The sequence below is a fragment of the Panthera tigris genome, chromosome B2 (genome assembly GCF_018350195.1).
Source record: "Panthera tigris isolate Pti1 chromosome B2, P.tigris_Pti1_mat1.1, whole genome shotgun sequence".
Classification (NCBI taxonomy): Eukaryota; Metazoa; Chordata; class Mammalia; order Carnivora; family Felidae; genus Panthera; species Panthera tigris.
The window spans coordinates 32,769,605-32,792,852 of NC_056664.1; the positions used below are offsets into that span (position 1 = coordinate 32,769,605).

General features: G+C 55.9%; 1 protein-coding gene across 4 annotated transcripts in view; it reads right to left on the minus strand.

Annotated features, from left to right (window-relative positions):
• GRM4 (glutamate metabotropic receptor 4) overlaps positions 1-23,248 on the minus strand; it is a 116,159-nt gene that overhangs the window by 73,798 nt on the left and 19,113 nt on the right. The window contains exon 1 of one of the 4 annotated variants that reach the window (XM_042986146.1): positions 14,460-14,525. The exons of 2 other annotated variants lie outside the window; for them this stretch is intronic. Coding sequence is in view for 1 of the 2 variants with exons in the window: in XM_042986145.1 (XP_042842079.1) it covers positions 1,957-1,983 (27 nt within the window). In the remaining variant the exon portion in view is untranslated. Of the gene's footprint in view, positions 1-1,956; positions 1,986-14,459; positions 14,526-23,248 lie in introns of those variants that run through there. One more of the 4 variants, XM_042986145.1, reaches the window with a different exon arrangement.

The window sequence follows — 23,248 nt, forward strand, 5'->3', positions numbered from 1 at the left end:
CGCCCAGGGAGCCAACCTTCAAGTGTTCTGGGCACGTATAACGGGCTTGGTGGGGACGAGACATGAGGGCCGGGGCTGGCGGGGGGGGGGGGGGGGGGGGGAGGTGCAGCAGGCGAGAGGCTGCTTAGGTGTTGGTCGTCATCATAACAGGCGTGGTAGTTGTGGTTTAATGAGCACCCGGCCCATGATGGGCACCTCCCAGGGATTATCTCATTTAATCCCCACACAGTAACCCCACGAAGTGAATGCTCTTTATTACCTTCGTTTTTTAGAAGAGGAAACAGAGGCCCTAGAACATCCGGAAATAAAATCACAACAAGTGGCAAAGTGGGACTTGAACCCAGGTCTACCTGACTCCAGCCCCTGAGGGCCTGCTGCACCTGGCACGTGCTCCACGTTCACTCCCGGCTCCTGCCCTTTGTCCACACCATCCCCCCACCCCGCGAAGCAGCCAGGATGGGGAGTCAAGAGTCCCCTCTCCAGGTCTCTCCCCTCCACGTCTGGTGAGCACACCGCTTCCCATGTCTGAGCCTCAGTTTCCACATCTGTTCGGGGGGAGGGGGGGTTTAATGACCTCTGCCTACTGGACTCACGAGGTAAGGACAGAGGGAGGGGCCTCCACAGCACAGGAGTGACATCTGCCCCCCAAGCTGCGGGAAGTGGAGGCAAGGCTGGGACAACCTCAGTGAGTGGGGCACGCCTGAGGGGTCCGTAACTACACCTGCTGTCCTCCTCATGCACACTGAGCGCCGATGGGGGCACAGCCAGGCGGAGGGAAAATTAACCACAGCATCTGCCCAAGTGTTCTCCCAAGTTAACGTGCTGCACCCATGTGTAATATACGGCTCTGTATTACTATAATATGATATAATGGGATGTATTAACATTATTGAACACATAGGCCGATAAAAGTCACATCACCATCACTCCATGTGATTTATATCACTGCCTGGGCCACAGCCAGGCTGGCAGGGGAGGGGGGGAGGCCCCACAGAGACTCTAGGGCTCTCGCTGGGGACAGGGGCCAGAGCCCCGGGTAGGGGAGGGGGGCCCAGACCAGAGCAAAAGGAACGTGCGACCGAGCAGGCAAAGCCAGGCGATCCTCGGGCCACGGTGCCAAGCTGTGGTTTGGGGGCTCTCGGCCTGAGCCCTCCAGCCAGTTCTCACACTACTTGACCCCACAGCGACATCTGACCGTGCAGTCCCTCCACCTGGCTGCCTGGCACCTTGCTCCCTGGTGCCCTCCTCCCTCTAAGACAGCCCCTCTTCAGCCTCCACGGCTGGTCCTGAACGCTGGCCACCCCGGACTCGGTCCTCCACCCTCTCTCTCCACTCACTCCCAGGCCACCCCATAACCTGATAACACACCCCCAAACTCCAGGCTCCCGCCCACTACCTGCTCCCCATGGCCATCTAGGGGGTCCCCCAGAACCTCCCGAAGTCCTTCCTAGCCAGGTAATTACTGCTCAGGCCACAGTATCGAATACATCCTTGATTCCTCTTTCTCTCAGCAAATGCTGCTGGCTCTACCTTGAAAATAAATCCAGAACCCAACCACGGCTCAACTCCGTCGCCACTACCACCCTGGGCCTCGGCTCCAGCATCTCTGGCCTGGACTATCCCAGCAGCCTCCTCGCTGGCCCCCCACCTCCCACACCCCCGCATCCCATCACAGAGTCCAGTCCCCAGCCGGCAGCCCGAGGGACCCATCTAAAACCCAAGTTAGATCATGTCCCTCCTCTCTTCAAGAGGCTCCCATCTCAGCCAGAGTGAAAGCCAACATCTTTCAATGGCTCACTAGGCCCTACGCAATCTGCCCCCTTAGCCTCCTGCCCTCACCGCCCACTTACCCTCTCCCTCACTTGCTCTGCTCCAGCCACCCGGGCCACACGCTCTTCCTCCCAACACACCAGGCAGGAGCCCGCCCCAGGACCTTTGCACAGGGTGTGCACTCACCACCGCCTGTGACACTACACATTTCATCCACGCGTCCTCCTGATCATCTACCTCCCCACTGGAGTGTCGGTCCCACGGGGACAGGGGCTTTTGTCTGCCTCGCTCATTGCCATAGCCCCAGGACTTAGGACCGTGCCTGGCACCAAAGCCCTGATTTTCCAGGTTCTGCAAATAAATATGAATGACCAATGAACAAACAGATGAACTAGAGCAGCAGTCTGCTTCTACCTAATTTTCATAAGTGAGTTTCTCTACATGATTCTGTTGGTGAAATGTATCTGCTTCTAAAGAGTTTGAAAACCACTGGCCTGGTCCAGATGAGGAAACTGAAGAATGGACAGGCCAAGTGGCAATGATTTAGCCAAGACCACGGGGGGGGGGGGGGGGGGCGCTGGCTGGCCACTGACAGGGCTCATCCCTCCCCTGCCCACCCCACTGACCCAGCACTGCCTCCAGTGGGGCCCTGGGGTGAACAGACTGCTGAGCACCCAGTCTGTGGGGGGTGTCATCACCCTCCCACAGCTTCTCTGATCCCTGGATGCCCCCACCGTTGTCCCCAGCAGCCCCTCAATCTGAGCCATCATCTTCTATTGGCCCCTCAGGAAGGGGCCCACATGCGGGTATACTCTGGGTGGTGTTCCACCCCAGGGTGCCCTCTTGGGGGATGTTTGTTGTGGAAGCCCCACATCAGCCTGCGACATGAGGGCTTTGGCCCCTGGCAAAGGTGGAGGTGATATGGGCCTCCCACCCCATCATGCATTCATGCAAAATATGTTGACTGAGCACTCGCGATGTGTCTGGCACCATGACAGACACCAGGGATGCCATAGTGAACATCGAATATCTGTCCTCATGGAGCTGAGTCCAACAGGAGAAATGGTCTCTAACCAGATACACACATACATAATCACGTCAGATGTGCCGGAAGAGGCAAGGGGACTGTGACAGCCTGGAATAAAGGCCTGGATCTGGTCAGGGCACCCGAGGAGGCTTCCTGAGGACAGGCCGTAAACTGACACCTGAAAGATGGATAGACAATACCCAGGTGAAGAGGGAAAAGGAAAGAGCATCTTGGACAGGAGGGAGCAGCAAGTGCAAAGGCCCTGTGGCCAAGAGCCCACGGCATTTTCAAGGAAAGGCAAAAAATCACACAGAAGATGGGAGAATAGAACACGAGCTGCACCTGTATAGAAAACAGGCCGGGGGGCAAGATGGGGACCCAAGAGAGCAGTGGGGAGGCCACTGCACTAGTCCAGGTGAGAGGTGAGGGCAGCTGGGCCAGGGGCTTCCTGTGGAGATGGAGACAAGTGTGACCTCCCCACAAGCCCTCCCAAGTATCTCTTTCCTTGTGACACTTCGTGAGCCCTGCCCTAAACCCTAAGCTCTCCAAAAAACCAAAGGAGCCAGAAGACAGGCAAATAAGGTCTCCAGGTGCCTGCTTCCCCTCCGACCCCAGCCCGTCCCTTCAAGATAAGCAGGCTCCCGGGGGATTCTCCAGCTGTCCCAGTGACATAGGCAGGGTGAGGAGGCGGCCAGGGACGAGGCCCGGAGCAGGAAAAGGCCACCCCTGCATCTCACCTCCATTGCCCTCTGCAGCTCTGTGAGCTTGCCACGATGGAAAGAACCTGAATTCTGGTCTGTCACCAACTCACCACGCGGCCTCACACTAGACACTCTTCCATCCTGTGCTCCAGGTTTCTCGTCTAAGAGTCATAACTGCAGTAATAGGTCACACCTACTGAGCACTTACTACGTGCCAGGCTCTGTTCTTAGCATTAATTTGTTTAGTCCTCACCAGAATCCCGTCATAGACAGAGATACCAGCATTTCGCCCATTTTACAGATGGGGAACTGAGGCCCAGAGAAGTCAAACTACTTGCCCAAAGACAGGCGTCTGGTAGGTGGCCAAGCAGGGATTTGCGCCCTTACAGCTGAGCTGTCCTACCTCCCCATGGAAATAAGGACTGGACTGAAGCGCCTCGGAGACCCTCCAAGCTCTGCTGTGGCTGCCTCCTGCAATTCTCGGCCCGGAGATTCAGCCTCCAGCCTGGAAGGCCCCAGCTTCTCCAGAAGGAAAGCAGGTGCGATTTGGGGTGGGTCTGTCCCCAGACCCTTCTATTTCCACCTTCCGCAGAAACCTCCAAATGTGCCATTGAGTCCCGCGACCACATTCCTCCTGCCCACAATGTGCCAGGTATTAGATGCGGTGGGGGATAACACGGTCCCTGCCTGGTACCAAGGGCCTGCTCTAGGCAGTGTCCCAGCAGTCCCCAGTGGCCTGAGCCCTGGCCACCCACTGAGCAAACCTGTTCTTTAAGATACCTGTACTGGCTCCTTCCCTTCTTCTCATTCCTCCTCCATCACTGGTCACAAGGTCACCTCCAGCAGACTGACCCCAGACAGTGCTCTCTATCATTACCTCCCTTCATTTACTCCTAACAAAACCCTTTGAGGTAGACATTATTATCTGAATTTTTTAGGCAAAACTTGGAGACTGGGAGAGAAGTCATCCTCCCTCAATCGCTCTGCTTACTGATTGAAACCCAGGCCCCTCAATGCCAGAGACAGAGCCCACGGCAGGAACCAGCAGCACGTCTGGGTCCTGTCTAGACAATGAGGGGACAGGCAGGAGATGCCCACAGGCCCTCCCTGTCCCAGCCCGATGCATCCAGTTTCCAGCAACTGGTAATCTGAGCTGACACCGCTCTCTGAAAGGGAAGCCCTGAGTGGATCTTGGCCCTTCCACTCTGTCTCACCCACTCAGACCCCTGCCCCAGAATGCCCAGGCTTGACAAAGCTCTGCCCATTAACCCAGGCCTCAGCAGGTCCCACTGGGGGAGCCTCGGGTAGCAGAGCCTGGAGGAGGGTCCTGCCACCATCACAGCGGGGAACGCCGGGTCCCCCCTCGGTGCCAGCAGACAGCGGGCATCCATAGGGTAAATTGAGAGGAGCACAAAGCTCAGCCCGAGTTCCCCAAGCATCTCCCAACACCTGCTAACAGGGGCCAGAATCCCCATCGCTGGGATCAAAGTGAGTTCTTTCAAAGCCACCCATGTTACCTGGAAGAGGGAGCCTTTAACCAGAGACTCTTAGATGAGGAGGGTGGGACTGCCCCCTCCAGTGCCCCTGATAGGGGTCTGTGCTTACCCACCTCCTAGGGCAGGCAGCTCACCACTTCACAAGGTAGCCCGTCCCAGCTCCAGTATCTGCCAGGCTTCTCGAGACCCTGAATTGAAATCTGTCTCTCTGTCCTTTCATGTGCTCCTGTGTGGTTCTCTGGAACCACAGAGACCCAGCCTGTGCCCCCAGATGGAAGGCCTCCCAGGGCTCCTTGAATCTACGACATTTACACCCCTACCCAGAGCCCTGCTTGGCCATCTGGCTTGTTCTTCGTTTGGTGGTCTAGGTCCACACGCTGTGCACACACGCACACACAGGGGGCACAGCAGGGCACACCCAGGCAGGACCACCACTTAAAACAGGAGTCAGGCCACACCATTCTCTACCCAACTCCCTCCCCCAGCCCCGGCCTCCCGCTTGGGAGGAAATCCCAAGCCCTGTGTGGGTGCTGCCCTGCTAACCTCCACTCTTACCGCCGCCCCCCCCCCCGCCCCAACTGCCCTCCTTAAACAGTCCCTGAGCATCCAAGCGCAGCCCAGCCTCTCAGCCATTGTACCAGCGTGTCCTCTGCCTAGCTGGTTTATCCCCACAGAGCCACAGAGCATGCTCTTTCACTCCATCAACGCCTCCGACCAAATGTCACTGCTCAGAGACGCTGTCACCGGACAGCTCGCCTAAAGCAGCCCCACCCCGTGCCCCGTCCCCTCCCCCGTGGCCCTTATCCCCTTTGCCCTTATCTCTCTTTGCCTCAATCTTCTGGCTGTGCCTCACAGGATGGGCAGCCCCGACAGCCTGTGAGCCTCACAGGCCAAGGCCCCCAGGGCTGGAGACAGAGGTGCTGCCCCTCCCCTGGCCCATCCCACCAGCTCCCACCTGGAGATGGGGGAGACAGCAGGAAGGCTCTCCAGGGTGGGCTGGGGGTGTGGAGAGTCGGGAGCCCGCAGGAAATGGCCCCTCTCCAGGGGAACCCTGTGCCCCACAGGCTGCAAGGAGCCAAGTAGAGGCAGGCTTCTCTTCGATCACCCTTGGGGCTGCCATGGCCAGGTGGACGGCTCGGGACAGTCCAATCTCATGCTCCAGAGTATCAGCTGATGGTGGCAGGGGCCAGGAAGGAGGAAACACACATACAGATGGACATACACACCAGAACTCAGCCCTGCCAGGGCCCAGCGGGCTCAGAGTCAGCCCATCCAAATGGAAGGACCTGCACACATGTGCGTGCCACAGGGATATCCCGGAAAGGCTCAGTCATTCACACGCACGCACACTCAAGTGCTCACCCACGCCCCCTCCACATACACCCACGTATACACACACACACATACACACACACTTTGGTACAGTCAAAATGGCAGAGTCAGCATTCACAGTACATTTGGGGAACACAAAAGAGTGTTCATAACCACCCCCCCAAAAGTCACTGCCCTGCCCAGGTGCCCATCAAGCAGCTGGAACTCTTAACTGCCCACGGGTGAGCAGGAAAAGTGCTGACCTGCTATCCCCCATTAACACCCGGCAGGTGGCAGTTTTTCTGCAGGACTGGATGGAGCCAGTGGGAGATCCAGCCTGGCAGGGGCAGAGCTCAAGGTGGGCGAGAGCGGATGGGCCGGGAAAGGGTCTGAACAGGCAGTGGCCAGGGGGCCATGGGGGTGGAGCAGGACTGAGAGACTGGGCACCAGCATGGGGCAGCCCAGAAGCTGTGTGCCCGCCTACTCTACTTGCCCACCTGGCCTGCTCCCACGGATACCAGGGGTGGGCCCTGGGGCTGGCAGGCCCCCCGCCCCCACCCCAGGCACCGACCTTCCCCGGGTCACTGGCTCTGCTGCAGGGAGGGTGTCCTGGCCAGCACCCCCATGCTGCTTTTCCTGATTGTCCAGATCTTCCATGAGGCTGTGGGGACACGAAAACCCCAACAAGAAATAGGAGGGCCTTGCCCAGAGACCCTGAGGTGGGGAGGCCTCCTCCCTCACCCCAAGTTGCACCTTATGTATAACTGTAGTGGAAAGTGGGGTGGGGGGGAGCAGGATCACTCCCTGCAAGCCAAGCCCCACTCCAGCCTAGGGAGGAGAGAGCAGTATCTGTAATTTGTTTTAATAATCCTGCTGAACTGGGAGAAAATTAACAAACGAGAAACCAGCTCGAAATTAATCAAACTTCTCCCTGTCCATCCCCCCACCTTCCATCTTAATGAAGGTTATTTATCCAACGAGCAATAAAACACGGAATTAAATTAAACAGGCCTTTTCTTTTCGTCCTCTCCCCCGCCCCAGGGAGGAGGTGTCTCCCGCTTACAGCTCTATAAGCTGTGCCTCTGGGAGGATGGCTGGGAGGACGACTGGGAGGACCGCGGCAGATCCATGATTCCCAGATGCCAATCACAGGGGTTTCCCCAGAAGGAACCCCTCAATTAGCGCACTCCCAGTTTGGGTCTCACTGCCAGCCCTCTGCCAAAAATATGAACGGCAGTTAACTCAACCACCCTCCAGAGATGGGACAGAGGGAGGTTCCTATGGTTGGGTGGGAGACTCCCCAGTTTCCCTGAGAGGGAGAGAAGGGCCTCGGTGTGGAAGGTGGGGACCATGAGCATCCCCTCACCCAAATGAGGATACCTTGATACCCATGGTTCCAGCTGGAAACGCCATCCTGGCCACAACGCCTTGGGAGGAAGGAGCTGGAGGGGGCGCAGGGCACAGGGCGAGCTGAGGAAGGACTTCCCATGTTGGGGAAGAAGCACCACAGGTCACTGCACTGCCCTTGGGCCAAGAACGCGCCCCACACCCTCGACTTCCGCTGGCAGTTTGTTGGGCAGCTGCCTCCCCAGATTTCTCTTCATTGCAGCTTTTGAATCCACTTCTGCTTGTGCCAGGCCACCTTTTAGAGTCACAGGCTCCTAAATAACTACACTCAGGGACCTCCCTCGACCACTCTCTTTGGTCTTTCCCTCTGGCTTTGAAAACTGTAAGAATAATTGCCTTCCATTTACAGCTTCCACATACATTCTCCCATTTAAACCTCACATCAACCGGGTGAGGGAGGTATTTGTCACTGGTGCTCACTTTATAGGGGGAGACAAGCTGAGGCTCAGAGAGGACCCTGGGTGCATCTAGCTGTGGCTGAGGGTCTCTGTGCTGGTGGGCTGGGATTTGGGGCCCAGGGGGGCAGGGCAGGGCTCATGGGAATTGCCAAGTTCCCGGGAAGCCACCTCAGGGCTTTCTGTGGAGGAGCACTGGGGGTTGATTGTCTCCCTGGGAGGAGGGGAGAAGAGGGGGGAGAAGAACGGAGGAGAGAGGGACGGAAGAGGGTGGAGGGTTATTACAAACTCCTCCGTGCCTGCCTGCCACTGCCCATGCTGCAAATCCAGTCTATACAGGGCAACCAGAGGGTGCCTCAGAGCCTTTGCACTGGCTGTGCCCTCCACCCAAACACCATCCAGTCACCTGGCTCCCTTCCTTACTTTCCTGGGTCTATGTTCAAACACACTCAACCTGACCACGTGTTTAAAAGAGCCCTTCCTGCACCCCCCCCCCCCCACAAGTGGCTCAGCAAGCTAAGCAACCGACTCTTGATTTTGGCTCAGGTCACGATCTCACAGTTCATGGGGTCAAGCCCTGCACGGAATTCTGCACTGGTGGCGTGGAGCCTGCTTGGGATTCTGTCTCTCCCTCTCTCTGCCCCTCCCCTGCTTGTGCTCTCTCCCTCAAAATAAATAAATAAATTTAAAAACAAAAACAAAAACAAAAAACAAGAAAAGAGCCCTTCCTCTCTTCCGTCACTCTCAAAACTCCGACCCTATGCAATTTTCCTCCCCAGCGCCTGTCACCACTTGAATTATTGCTTATCTTGTTTACTATCTTTCTCCCCCTGTAGAAGGTCAGCTCCATGTGGGCAAGGACTGTATGTGTTTTCCTTCACTGCTGTATTCCAGCCTAGCCCAACATCTGGCTCACTAATCTGGTGAATGAATGAATGAATGAATGAATGACATTATGCCCAAGGCCACCATTCGGGCCACCACTGCCTCTAATCTGAACTGTTTCATTGGTCTCCCAATCACTCTCTCAGACTAAGTCCTCAGCCTACAACCAACCCTCCACTCCACACCCAAAGGAATATTTCTAATCCCCAAATCTAGCCAGGGCACTGTTCTACAGGATCAAGTCCACACCCTTGGCCTAAGCCCCCAGTTCATCCGAGCCGTCTCCACTCATCCACCACCCAACCTTCCCGCCCTCATGCCACAAGCCTTACTGCTTCCATACCAGACACACCCGAAGTTCCAGCTACACCTGCCCTTTCCACTTAGAGCACTATCATGGCTCCTTTTCTGCCTGCAGGACACTGACCACCTCCTCCAGGCAGCCACCGCATGCGTGCCCTGTCCAAAGCGAGTTCTCCCTCCTGAGGCCCCACAGACCCTCACCTGCACCTCCACCATAGCCCTCCTACACCCCAACTTGAGCTATGACAAAATCGCATGTATGTCACACCTCCCCATCCAGGAAGGACCCAGATTAATTCACTCTGGCAATCTCTCCCGTTCCTACCACCTGCTTCAGTATCTTGTATAAACTTGGAGCTCCATAAATATTTGCTGAATCAAATAGAACCAGTTCAAACACAGCCCAGGGAGAGTGCCCATTAAGAGGGGCCTTTCCTCCAGTTTGCTGGTATTTCAGGCCAGTCTGAGGACAAACGGACCTTTAAGTGCCACTTAATCGTGACACACAGGAGCAGTTGGCCCCACATTCCACTAACCTCTCCTTGGGGGGTGCCTGGGAGGAAACCAATTCACCAGGGTTAAGAGGTGGCCAGGGCCCTGTTAAAATGATCCAGCCCATAATAGCAGCTCCTGGCCCAGCCCAGCAGCCTGCACATATGAGCACGAGCGTGGCCACCCCCATGGGTGAGGACAGCAGGCACAACACAACCACTGCTGAATTATTTATTCCGTACATTGTTAGCGCAGTAGAGAGAGCAACCGTGTCTCCAGGCTTCAATTAAAATATCAAGGCACCCGCACCGTCTGCCCGGCCACATGCCCAGCTCCCACCAAAACTGGCAGGATAGCACCTCCTGGGAAGCCATAAGCGCCCTTAAGGCCAACACTGCTTCCCTCCCTCACCTCCCCACACCCAAGTCCTGTTTCAGCACCACGGACAGTGCCCCCTCCTCTAAGCCTCCGCTGTGACCTTTAACCCGGAGCTGCCCCTGAGACACTTGGCAAAACTTCCAGGGCTCTAAAAAACCATTTAGTAAATCGATGACCTAAAAGAGCCTTTCTGGTTTCCCAAAGCAGCCCTGGGACAAGCCTGGCTGGGTTTTGAGCTGAACTCCGATTCTCTATCAGCTCCCAGCACACCCTGCCACACTTTACAGCACATGGCCGGAAGGCAAGAGTTCAAGGCTCCCCCCAGCTCTTCTCCAAGCAACACGGTAAACTCTGGGCACATCACACCACCTCCCTGGGCTCTGTTCTTCTCAGTCAGAAAATGCAAATGATGATGCCCAGGCTGTGATCTCCAGGGAGTGTCACAATCAATGAAGAGGGGCTTTGAAAAGGTAAAAATGAGATATGAATGTTGGCCCTACTAAGAGAGGGCTTTAATTTCATTTGAGTGGGTTTCTGCAGCCTTACCACCCATACCCCAGCCTGAAATTCCCTGCTTCTGGGGCACAGACTCAGGATGAAGACAGAGCTGGCGGATCCTCCAAGAGCTGGCTGGGTCACAAGCTAACTAGGTCACCCACGAGATTTACTTCAACAACCCCCGGACTAGAATATGAGGCCGAGTGAAATCAAAGTGGGCGAGCTGAAAAAGAGCAAGAAATTGCAAACACATGCCGCCAGGAACTGTGGAATGAGCGCAGGCTTCGGGGAAAGGCGGTGCTGCGGGCCTCTGCTGCTTCCTGGACAAGCCTGTCTCCTCACCTGTAGAATTTCCCGGCTGGTCACTTACCTTAGATAATCTATGTGAGGCTCTGACACAGTGCCAGGCACATAAATTCAACCACGGGTGTTATTAAGCACCCACTATGTTCCTGGCCAGGAGGCAGAGCAGTAAAGAAGCGAGACACAATCCTGCCTTGTAGAGCTGACACCTGAATGATGGGTGTTGTTATCCATCAAGATGACGGGCAAGGTAGCATTTGAGACGGACCTAGAAGCCCAGGTGGAATTTCCAAAGCAAAAAAAGATGGCGAGAAGGCATAACCCTTTTGGGGAAATGTTTGGCAGATGCCTCATTAAGCTAATCATTCGTGTAGCCAATGAGCCAGCAATTTGTGTGTGTGTGCGCGCGCGCGCGTGTATGTGGTATGTGTGTTCACATATACGCAAAATGAGTGCTTGTGTCCACTCAAAGACACGTATACAAATATTCAGAGTAGCTTTATTCATAATAGCCAATCACCAGATTCAGCCCAGACGTCCAACGGAAGCAGAGTGGAGATACGTAAATTACGAACTAAGCACACGACGGAATAGTACAGAGCAATGAAAAACAGGAATATAGTCAAGCGCATGGATGAATCTCCCAGATCACGTGAAAGATGCCAGCCACGAAAGGCTTACTGTATGATTCTGTTTATACAAGCTCAAAGCCAGATGCATATAATCCATGCTGTTAGAAGTTGGGCTAGTGATTAGCCTTGGGGAAGCTAGGATATTGACTAAGAGAGGCTCAAGGGAACGTTCTAGGGTACTGCAAATGTTCTCTGGCTTGATGTTCATATACATAAACACATTTATAAATGCTCATCAAGTAGTACATCTGAAATGTGTGCACGTTACTACATATAAGTTATACTTCAATTCTTTTTAATGTAGAGGAAAGGAAAGGTGGACAAAGGAAAGACCGGAAAGAGAAACCAGCAGACGGGATCTTGGGAGGCTGAAGGAGAGGAACCGGAGCAGAAGTGGCAGCAGCCAGAGGGAAGGACTGGGGTGCAGGTAGGCCGGATGGCCTGTAGAGACAATGCCACCGTGGGAACCCAGGGGCTGCTACCTCCTTCTCCAGGCACCCCCTGCCATGCGTCCCACCTGTCCACAGCAAATGGTATAGATGAGGTCATTTCCCCTCCCTGCCAAGCCTGGCCCCCTGCCCACCACCTCCCCTTCAGCCACCGCCCTGGATTGGAATCCCTGAGTTTAATTTCTGGAGCACCGGTGGTGGGCGGGGGGGGGGGGGGGGGGGGGGGTCTTTCACCCAGGGCAGGAATAAAGTGAAACCACAATCTCTCAGCCCCACACCGGTAGTTCAGCTGAGCATGTCTCTCCAGGCCCCCGTGTCCCACGCCCACAGCATCACTGAGGACACCTGGCTCTGCCTCCCACATTCCACCTGCTATGTCCACCTTCCCGTCTGCCCTTTCAGGGAGCTCACCTGAGCACCTGTCTCTCCCAGGATTACCGGTCCAATTAGGCAGGACCCTCCCACCTCCTGCTTCCCACCTACCCAGAACTCAAGCCTTCACGGTCACATCCCCCCATGGAGGGAGAGTCCACTGCAAATGCCCAGACACGGTGAGGAAGCAGCCCAGAAACTCCACACCCCACCAGCCACCAGAGAGATGTGACACATAAAAGATGATAGGGCCCCCTGATGGGGGGTTGTGTAGCCATCACCCACCATGTTTCAGAGACTATTTAAGGATGGTGGAAAATGCTCCCAACCGCAGCCTGGTGGGCAAAAGCTGGCTACAGAACCACATAGATGTTACGGTCGCAGCGTCATAAATTATACACAGGAAAGGCTAGAAGGAAATACACAAACGTTTCAAGTTTGTCACTCTGGATGGCGGGATGAGTGGGCAATTTTCATTTGCTTCTTTATGCTCTTCTGTTTTCTTCCAGATCTGCAATGAACATGTTGGCTTTTATAACAACACCAACAGGAAGGAGTGTGGGGGCATAAGCCACACTCACACATAGGGGCCCAAGGCTGACTCTCCCGCGCTCCGTGGGGCAGAGGGAAGACCGACATGCTTCCAGCCTGCAAGTCATCTTCACCACCACCCATGGACTCACACTAAGAGCTGGTGGCCTCAAAGGATCTGCCTGTGACATCCAGGTGTGTGTAGAGGGCAAGCACTGGGCTGGAAGTCTGGGACCCCTGTTCCAAGCCCAGCTCTGATTCTGACTCACTAGGTGGTCTCCCACACAGTAACTTCTCTGGGTCTCATTCTCCTCAAGTAAAGTCAGGGCATCTGTCCGGACCACTTTGTAGGGCCGTAGTGTGGAATGACCAAGAAGCAACTGTGAAAGATCGTCACCTGCCGATGGTTGTGAGTGACCCTGCCTCCCCTATTCCCATTTATCACTGGGCCCTAAGGCCGTACCACGGTTTCCAAGAAATGCTCAGAAGCTGCCTACAGCAGGTGTCTGAAAGTCCCCAAAATCATGGGCCATACTCCTACGCTGACTCACAAGCTGTACATAAAACATACGTATTTTTAATTAAACTGGAAACCAAACAAAAGCTAAGGAAAACTCCACTTCTTCCTTCAAAACGTTACCAAAGACCACTGTACAGATTGTAGCAAAACCCACTCATCGGACCTCTCATGAAAGGTCATTGGGAAATGAACCTGGGGAAGTTCATTGTCAAATCAAGTACCAGCTGCCGAACTTCCAGGAGGCTCTGTGCCTGATTCCTTTGAGGAACAGAGATTTTTGTTCTTCACATTGACAGCTTTCTGTTAAAAATATTTTTTGACTCATCCCTCCAGATTCTGTGGGGACCCACAAAAGAAACGGGTGACATCGTCCCTAACCTCAGGGTCTCTCGGTGGAGAGACCAGAGGGAATGAAAGCTCAGGGGCCAGCACTGACTAAGGGAATTGGTCCAGGCGGGGACTGGTTTGGGCGGGAAGGGTCTCAGGGGAGGAGGACATTTGAAGCTGGACGTGCAGAATGGGAAAGAGAGTTTTCAATAAGGGAAGCCACATCTCTTTCAAAGAGAGTTCGGTGAATTATGCAAAATTAATATAATAAATATGTACAATGTGCTCCAGGTGACAAGGCTCTTTGCTCATCTCACTGTGTACCTTGGGGTAGGAGGAAGGAGGCAGCGGATTCCTTGGTGCCTCCGAGGAGGTATTGCATGGAAAATGCACATGGAAAACAAGAACAGTTTCAAGTCCCCCAAAAGAAGAGTTTTGAGGCCCTCCGGGAAGAAGTGGGGAATCTCCTGCCTCACTACCCTCAGAAAGTATTCAGTAAAATTGGATCTGGATGCATCGTGCGGATGGGAAAATGGAGAGGCCAGACAGTCTAAGTGATTTTGCCAAGGGCCCAAGGCTGGTTAGAACAGAAGGGGGGCCCTCCCGGCAGCGGGCAGTGAGAAGTGTTTAAACCGAGATGCGGACGGACGGATGAGCCTTACCTGCGGACCTGGGACAGAAGCACTCCTTGAGGAGCCAGGGAGGCAAGGGACCAGCCAAACTCCACCCCCGAGCCGCTGCAGGACCCAAGGAGTCACCGCCCCTCAGAGCTGCATCTGTTAAATGGACACACAAGGCAGCCATGGGGCCCAAAGACAGCAGAATGTGGGCACAGAAGCAGTTCTGCTGGGAGCAATCACACCTGAATGATGCGGGGGCGGAGGGAAGGGCGGGCAGACAACCGAGCCAGGCCAGCGATGGTCATCCACCCTGTCGGTTCTCAGCACCTTCTCAGAGCATGTGTGGGATGGAGACCCAGGAGCCCAGGGCCTCCGGCTCCCGCTAGACCCCCGCAGAGGCCTGGAGCTGCCCCCTGCCCCTGCCCCTGCCTCCACCCCCACACAGACTCACAGTGAAGTGGGGCCCACTCACTCTTCTGGGCAGCTCTTGCATCAAGGACCGGGGTCCCTGCTCCCCACGATCTGCTGCACAAGGCTGGCGGCACAGGGCCCGGGTCAGCATCAGCCGCAGGGCCTCCTCCCGGCCCCGCCCGGCTGACAGCAGAGGTGGAGACCCAGCCACAGGAAGTGAGGCCCCCACCCCTGGCCGGCAGGAGGGCAAGAGATTACGAATACGCTGGTCCTGTGACCCGGCGCTCTGTAGGAATTCTCCCGACAGAGACACGCAACGTGGCCGACGCACGAAGTCAGCCGCACAAGGGGTGTTCTCAAACGCACGAGGTTGGGAAGCACCTGGTGTCTGCCACGAGGAGACTGGGAGCGGGGAGTACTCTGTGGCCGGACAAAGGCCGAGGTCCTTCCTGGCTGATGAGCAATCCCCACGGCCACCAGGCAGGTGCTGCGGCGTGTGAAAAAAGCGGAGGAGAACGTATGCGTGCACACATCCCCACCCCCCACCCCGCACCCCAGATTCAGTGAACGGTCAACAGTGAATGGCGCCCCCGGAGTTTGCAACACCACAGCCCCGAGTCCAGACCACAGCCCTCTTTGGAAGGTCACACGGGGAGCAGCGGCTGCCTCCACGGTAGGGCTGGGGTATGTCCTTTGGTATGTTTGAAAGCCCATGGGAATGTATTACGCGCTTAAAAAATAATGCTGTAAATGGCAATGATAGTGATAATAATATTAACGGTAATACTGTAGGCCTAGGGGGCTCCAGGGCCCCTGGATAAAAGGCACATTCAGAAGAGAGAAGCATCTTTAAAGGAGACCCTCTCAGGCACTTCCACATACAACCCCTCTCTCTGCCTCCCGTCCCTACCCCTCCAGACACCCCTTCCTCTCCCTCCACCCCACAAAACACTTGAGCGAGAAGGCACGACTCAAGGCCAGGAGGGCCCAGTGCAGAGGCTGGGGGCTCCCCAGCCCGATGCTGGAGGTGAAAGTAGGGGTCCTGGTGCGAGCTGATGGGCCAGGGCCAGAGCCAGGCCGAGGTGGGCGTGGGGGAGGGGGCTACTCTCCCCTCATTAGGTTTGTTGTACTTTCCTAATTGATTTTGTGTCTGTGTCCCCGGGATACTTAGGACCATCTTAGAAACCACTTAAGCAATTTAAAATAATCAAAGTACTTATAAGGCACTTAACATTTCCTCACACTTCAGGCTTCCCATAAACCCCCTTCCAGCTGCAATCTGAGGCCTCAGTCAGAGGCAACCGCTGCCAGGAGGTAGATGCCTGTGTCACCGGGAGCCTCAGCAGTCCTGAAGCGAGACGGCCAACCCCCACACAAGCACCAGGCTCGCTCCCACTCTCCCTCTCCTCTCTCACCCAGGCCTTTGGCCTCCTGGGTCCCTCCACCTGGAATGCCCTCCCCCACTGGCCAGCACAGCCCTCCACCTACCTCACTGTATGCTGGCTGTTGAATCTCAGCTAGTTGTCCTCCTACAGGAAGCCTTCCCTGACACCCCACCCCCCAACCGGGCCTCATCCACCTCCGTGAAAGCCCTCATCTCACTGTCATGGAATTACTGACCGTTGACTTCTGACATCAGCGTCCTTGGCCCATACTCCAGGTCTCTAAAACATGGCATGGCCTGCACGGGGCAGTCGTCCATCATGCTTGTTGACCAACACAACGAACCCAAAACCGACTTCACAGACAGAGTCAAGGAGGTACATTGCTCCTCTGGATGACACAAGAGCCCGGTCAGGCTGTGGCAACCCTGGGTACATCACAGACCTCAAAAGCACCAAGCCAACCCCCAGAGGAGGCAAGGGCCAACCCTGACTGAGTCCTCACCATTATCATCATCCCCATTTTATAGAGGAGGACACTCAGGCTCAGAGAGATCCAGCAACTTGCTCAAAGTTGCACAGCAAGTGACTGGCAGATCCAGGCAAGGCACCTCCAAATGTAGATCCATGAAGCCCCCAGGAGCTTATGAAACAAGACTTCGCACGCAAAGAGTCCCCGTCGCAGGGCCACGTAGGCCCAGGCATCTGGTGAAAACTTGTGTTTTAACAAGCCCCAGGGGGTTCCAATGGGGAGACAGGTTTGGAAACCAGCACCCTGCATCAAAGGTAGAGAGCAACATGGCAGCCTCTGGGGAAGTTCAGGAGGCATATTCTCCACGAGTCTGCAATTCCGCTCCTGAGTGCGACCCACAAGAAAACTCTCCCAAGAACACAAAGAGACACGGGCAAGGATGGTCGGGCAGCACCCCTGGGACGAGCCAGGAAGATCATCAGGGGACTTGCCCAGGTGACCCCAAGAAATGAACGAGTAAATGCACAGGGCGCTGTTCCAGTGAGGAACCACACGGCCAAGAAAAGGAACGGGACAAGCTGAGCAAACGCAGCCAGCCCCAGGACACCCAACATGATCCAATTTTTTATCAAGCTTGAAACACACAAAACTAGAGGCACCTGGTTGGCTCAGTCAGTTAAGCATCCGACTTCAGCTCAGATCATGATCTCAAGGCTCGTGAGTTCGAACCCCACGTTGGGCTCTGTGCTGACAGCTCGGAGCCTGGAGCCCGCTTCAGAGTCTGTGTCTCCCTCTCTCTCTGCCCCTCCCCTACTCATGCTCTGTCTCTCTCACTCTCAAAAATGAATAAAACACACAAAACTATTTTTAAGTGCACAGTCATTAAAAGAACTAAAAACAATCCGCACAGGACAGGGCGGTGGCGGCCTCCGAGGAGGAAGAGGCGGAGCACAAGGACGCTCACACGGGCCCTCTGATGACGTTTACAATGTTTTCTTCCTTAGCATGAAAACAAACATTGATACCAGTAGGGCAAAATATCAATATTTGATCAAGCCAGGTGATGAGTCTAGGACAGTTTATTCGTCTCTATGATTCTCCATGTGCTTGAAGTTTGGAGGGTAATAGAATACATGATGCCTTGTGAGAGTGAGTGAGAGAGAGAGAGAGCGAGAGAGAGAGACCCTTTTCTGTCAAGCCCACCTAGAAGATACCACTCATCTTTGATAAAAGGCTCCTTTGTGAAAGCTGTGTGCACCCCATATCCCCATCTCCCCTCAGAACAGACCTGGTCCTGGAAGCCACACCCCTCACACACCCGGCCCCCCAGTCCTAAGCCTCAAATGTCCCCCCTGGTGGGGGAGGGGGGTTGCCACCCAAATTCGTTCCTAAGGGTCCAGCTTTGCCCTCTTCCTGCTGCTCTGACGAGGGGGCCACACTGGACTCCCTGACAGCAATCAGGGCCTGAACTTGGAGGGAGACAGGGAGGCAGCAGCCCTGAACACAAATACCACCCCACACACACACACCCTGCAGGACCTCCCACTGAACCACAGCCCCAGGGGCTGGAGAATGAGCTAAGTGTCGCCTCTCTGCTCCTCAGCCCCGGCCAGAGATGCCCAGACACCCAAGGACCCTTAGGGCCCCCCTATGCTCCTGCCCCGCATGGGGTGGTGCTCAGCGGGCTCCCTCCCTCTCTCCCTCCAGCATATTTCAGCCCTAATGAGTTTTAAATTCCCCTAGGCCCCCGGGGATGGCTAGAGAGCCGGCAGCCAGGCCGGTCCATCTTCGTGGTACCTGTGCCTCATGCCTCCTGGGTCATCCCAGGGTACTTCTCAGTGGCCCCAGGAAAAACAGAAGCCTGGGGAGGACTCAGGTCCAGGAATGAAGGAACGAAGAAAGAAAGGAACAGGGAGAAGAATATAGCCTCCCCCTCACATGAGCACGCGTTACAACAGCTACTGTTCCTCGAACTGGGCCATGTGCCACTTTTCATTGTCCCGTTTAATACAACCATCCTACCCATCTTATAGATCTGGAAACTGGGCTCAGAGGTCATGTGACCCGCCCAAGGATCACACAGGCAGGAGTGGCAGGGCCAGGATTGGCTCCTTTTGAAACAGCTTCACACCCCTGAGACCAACCCCGTCTGTCCACCACCCGGGGACGCATGCAGAGCCCGCTCACGGTCACCCCACAGGCGAGGAAAACAGCCCCGAGCAGCATCTGCCCACAGCCAGGCCACATCTTCAATCAAGGGGAAATTTCTGGAGCTATGTTGGGGGGGAGAGGACCATCTGAGAACGGAAAGGGGACCTGGAGGGGTTGGGTGCCCACCAGAAAGTGCTCAGCACATTAGGGTACCAATGGCCCTAATCAAGGTGTGAAGTGGGCAGGTGGCCAGAGTGGCCACGAGGCGGGGGCACACCTGTCCTGAAACAGGTGAGCTTGTGGGCCACTCCTACCTCTTGGCCTTAACCATGGATAAGGCCGCCCCACATGACCCAGATAGAGGCCCAGGCAGAGCCAGAGAGGGTATAAAAGGAGGCAGGAAGGAGAGAGATGGGGGAGAACAGAAGAGGAAAGCAGAGAAATCCACAGAGTCCCAAAGGAGGAGGCAGGGGCTGGGGACCAAGGGGGGCTCTGATTCCCCCGCCTCCCTGCCCCCCAAAACGTGGCTCCAGGATACAACTCTCCACGGCAGCCCAGAGCCTGGAGGCGGGGGCATGCATCTCCTCACCTCACCCCAGCCCGGGCCCCCAAGTAAGTGGCAAGCGTAAAGGTCAATTGGAATATAAAGCAGAATGTGCCGCCTTTTCATTTCCAACATGTCTGGGTCATAAAAATGCAAGTTTAATAAACTGGGAGGAAGTGGAAAAGCACACAGCTCATTTAGGACTAGGCAGGGGGAGGTACTATGAGCTTAACCCTCTGACAGAGACAGGCGGAGGCATGGGCCACACCCCTGCCCCAGGCACAGCTCCCACACAGGGGTTGCTTTGGGGGGGGGGGGAGGGGGGTTGCGGGGTTGCTCGGTTTTCCCAAGGCTGACAGACAGGGCCAGGGGCACTGAGGGCAAGGGGAAGACCCAGGCCCAGGTCCCTGGGTCCCAGGGAGGCCCAGTCCTGCCCTCCACAAGCCCATGGACGTCAGGGAGACCCACAAGAGCCACACAAAGGACCCCCACGTACCCCAGGAACAGCTCAGCCCTTCATGGGTCAGGAGAGTCTTGGAGTTTGAGTCAGGGTTTGAAGAAGGAGTCTGACTCTGCCAGTCGGGCATCAGGAAGGAAGTTCCAGGAGGAGCACACGGCCAGGAAAATCCCCGAGGCAGGTTTTGGAAAGCATAGCACACACTCAGAATATGCAGGGTCGAGGCAGGGTGGACTACACTGGAGAGGCCACGAGAAAGGCCACTGGGGCCATGGCAATACCGCGGTAATCTGACCACTGGGGAGTAGGCTCAGTGCTCCTACTCCAGGAGAGGCCACCAGGTAGAGGAGTGGGCTTGGCCCACCTGATCCGATGCCCTCATTTTACAGAACAGCCGACCCACCCAAGGTCACAGCGCGTTGTCAGCAGAGCCAGACCCAGAACACAGGTCCCTGAGCTATGGGAGGCTTCAGTGGTAAGGGGACCCACAGCCCTCCCCTGAGTGGAGAGCCAGAGATCACCCAGCATCCCCCACACCTCACAGTGAGTGCCTGGAGAGCCCCAGGACCAACACACTGGGGGGAACTCAGCTACACTCACCCATCATCCCTCTGCCAAAAGCCAGTGATCTGCCCCTCCATATTGCCCAGCTCCCCAGCCTGCATGGCTCAGATCACTCCCCCTCCCCCCTTGAACCCCCCTTCAATGCTCTGCCTGCACGTGATGAGGACTAACATTACTGAGCCCTACGGTGCACCCACACCACCAGCTCCTCACTACATTATCCTACATCCTTACCCTGAGAGGTACACGTGATTCTACCCATTTCACAGATGAGATGAGCAAGGTCCAGACAGGGTGAGGGATCTGGGGCCAAGATCTGAGCCACCTACCATGTGGCCGCCTCCAAAGCCAGTGAGTGCTCTGGGCTGCCTGCCGCAACCAGGCACTCGGCCGATATCCCCAGTCTACATGCCAGGTGCTGGTCTGAGCATTTTCCGTGTATTCACTTAATCTTTACGTGCCCTGTGAGGTGGGGAGCATTTTACAGACAAGGAAACTGAGGCACAGAGAGGTACTCCCAGGTGATAAATGGCAGAGCAGGGGTTTGAGGACAGGCCATCTGGCCCCGGAGCCCATGCCTTAACCATCGCATGCTACTGCCTCTTGGGGCTCCCCATCTGGCTGGCCCTGCCTCGCTCCTGTCTCGAGCTCTCCTTCCTCAGGCCAGGGAGACGGGGTGGAAGAGGGACAAGGGGCCAGGGGTGGGAGGAGGCCAGCAGAGTGGGAGCGGAGGGAAAGAGTGAGCCTCTCCCACAGGCTCCACCCTTATATCTCCTCCCCCACCCACCCATCACCTCTGTGGTTTCACGAGGACTGTTCAGGGACCATTTGCATATTTAACAGGTGAGGAAACTGAGGTCCTGAGAGGCCCAGTGATTGCCCAAGGTCCCCAGACTCCTGCTGACCCCTCCCCCCCACAACACCCTTGGCAGCAATAAGGGTCAGGATGTAGGTTTGGGCACTCCCTTCGTCCCCCTCTCCCATCCCCAGAGCTGTCTTGATCCTCCCTCTTGAGTCCCTAGGTCAACAATCAAGCAAAGTCCTGCCCCAGGGCCTTTGTATTTGCTGTTCTCTCTACCTAGAACACTCTCCAGATATCCAATGGGCAAGTCCCTTTGCTCTATTTGAGCTTGTGCAGAAATAATCCTTCTTCAGTGAAGCCATCCCCAACCATCCTGTCTACATTGGCACCCCTCCGCCATGCCTCAGCTTTGTTCTGCAGGGAACTGCCCCCCCCCATTAGGTATTATACAGTTTACCTGTTCACTGCCTGCTTTCCCCCCCTAACATAGAAGCCCACCGGGACAAGGCCTTACTCCGTTTTGTTTCCTGCTTTACAAAGTTGCTTAGAGCGGTGGTTCTCCACCTGGGCCGGCACATGGATATCACCTGGGGAACCCAAGCCCCATCTCAGACCAATTAATCTGAATTCCTGGGGTGGGGCTTGGGTACTAGGATTTTTTTAAACTCCCTGGGTGATTCCAAGGTGCAGCCAGATGGAGAACACTCCTCTAGCAGTGCTAGGCACAGAGAAGATGTTCGATATGGAGTCCGTGAGTGGAATGAGTGAATGAATTCTTGCCCCGGGGCCCTGTCATCTCCAACCTGGACTCCAGGAGCGCACCAGGCCTCCCTCCAGGGCATTTCTGGGAAGTGGCCCCAGAGGCCCCTCTGCCTCCTTGAAATTTCACAATCATGAGTCTGTTTGCCAATCCAGTCACCAGAGCTGAACCCAGGCTTCCAGCCCCAAACCTCCTGTATTCAGAGCTGGGTCTGCAACCCCAGGGTGCACCTGCGAGGCAGCTGGCTCGAGAGGGCTGCAGCGGGGGCAGGGTCCTCCCTGGAGAGCCTGGTGGGATGGGAATACTAGGCCGACTCAGACCACACGGTCTGGTGGCCAACCAAGCCTCCTGGCAGGTGTCCAACCACAGGCCCGGCCCCCAGGCCTCATCCGCCTGCTGGAGCTTGAGGAATCCGATGCTCTAGTAAACTCCCCAGGTGACTGTGATGAGGTGCCAGGCTTGAGAACCACCGAGGCAACGCAACGTCTCCCCCAGCAGCCCTACCCACCCATCCTTCCCCCTGCCTTGCATCCCCGGTATCCGACTATATTGGGGGGGGGCACCACTCCACTGTGGACAGTAACCAGGTGGTTGGGACAGAGCACAGAGGACAGAGAGAACAGCCAGTGGAGTGGTCAGTGGGGGGCTCTGAGCCCAGTGCCACATTCCCCCCCACCCCCACTGCACCTCCCTCCCCTCTCTCTGCAGGCTCCAGCCTGACCCTGACGTCTTGACGTCCCCCTTCCCGGGCTCTCACCAGAGGGACACCTGGTGCTTGGGGGAAAGAGGGACGCTGTAAAAGCATGGGCTATGCACTTCTCACCCGAGAACAGCCCCTGAGAGTCACCCTCAGCAAGACCTACTTCCCCCACCTCTTCCCCTCCTTCCCCACCCCTTCGGCCGCCTAGCCCCTCACAAACGCTATCAAAACTATTCTACCAATATCAAAACTGTTCCGGTAACACCCGCGTCCCCAAAGCACCTACGAAGGGTTTTGCCCACATTATCACCTCTGCCGGGTGAGTGCCATCGTGTCCGCGCTGCAGACGATCAACTGAGTCTCAGAAAAGCCACGCAGTATTAGGCCAGGTCTCAAACCCGAGTCTATCGGATGGCCAAGAGTTAGGAGAGCAGAGTGGCAAAATGGGTAGATTCGGGGCCGCACAGTTTGCATGCTGGCTCCGCCACGCTAGCTGTGGGACCTTGGTCAAGTTGCTTGGCTTCTCTGTGCCTCAGTTGCCCACTTGTACAATGGGGATAACAACTGCCCACCGCGGGCTGCCGTGAG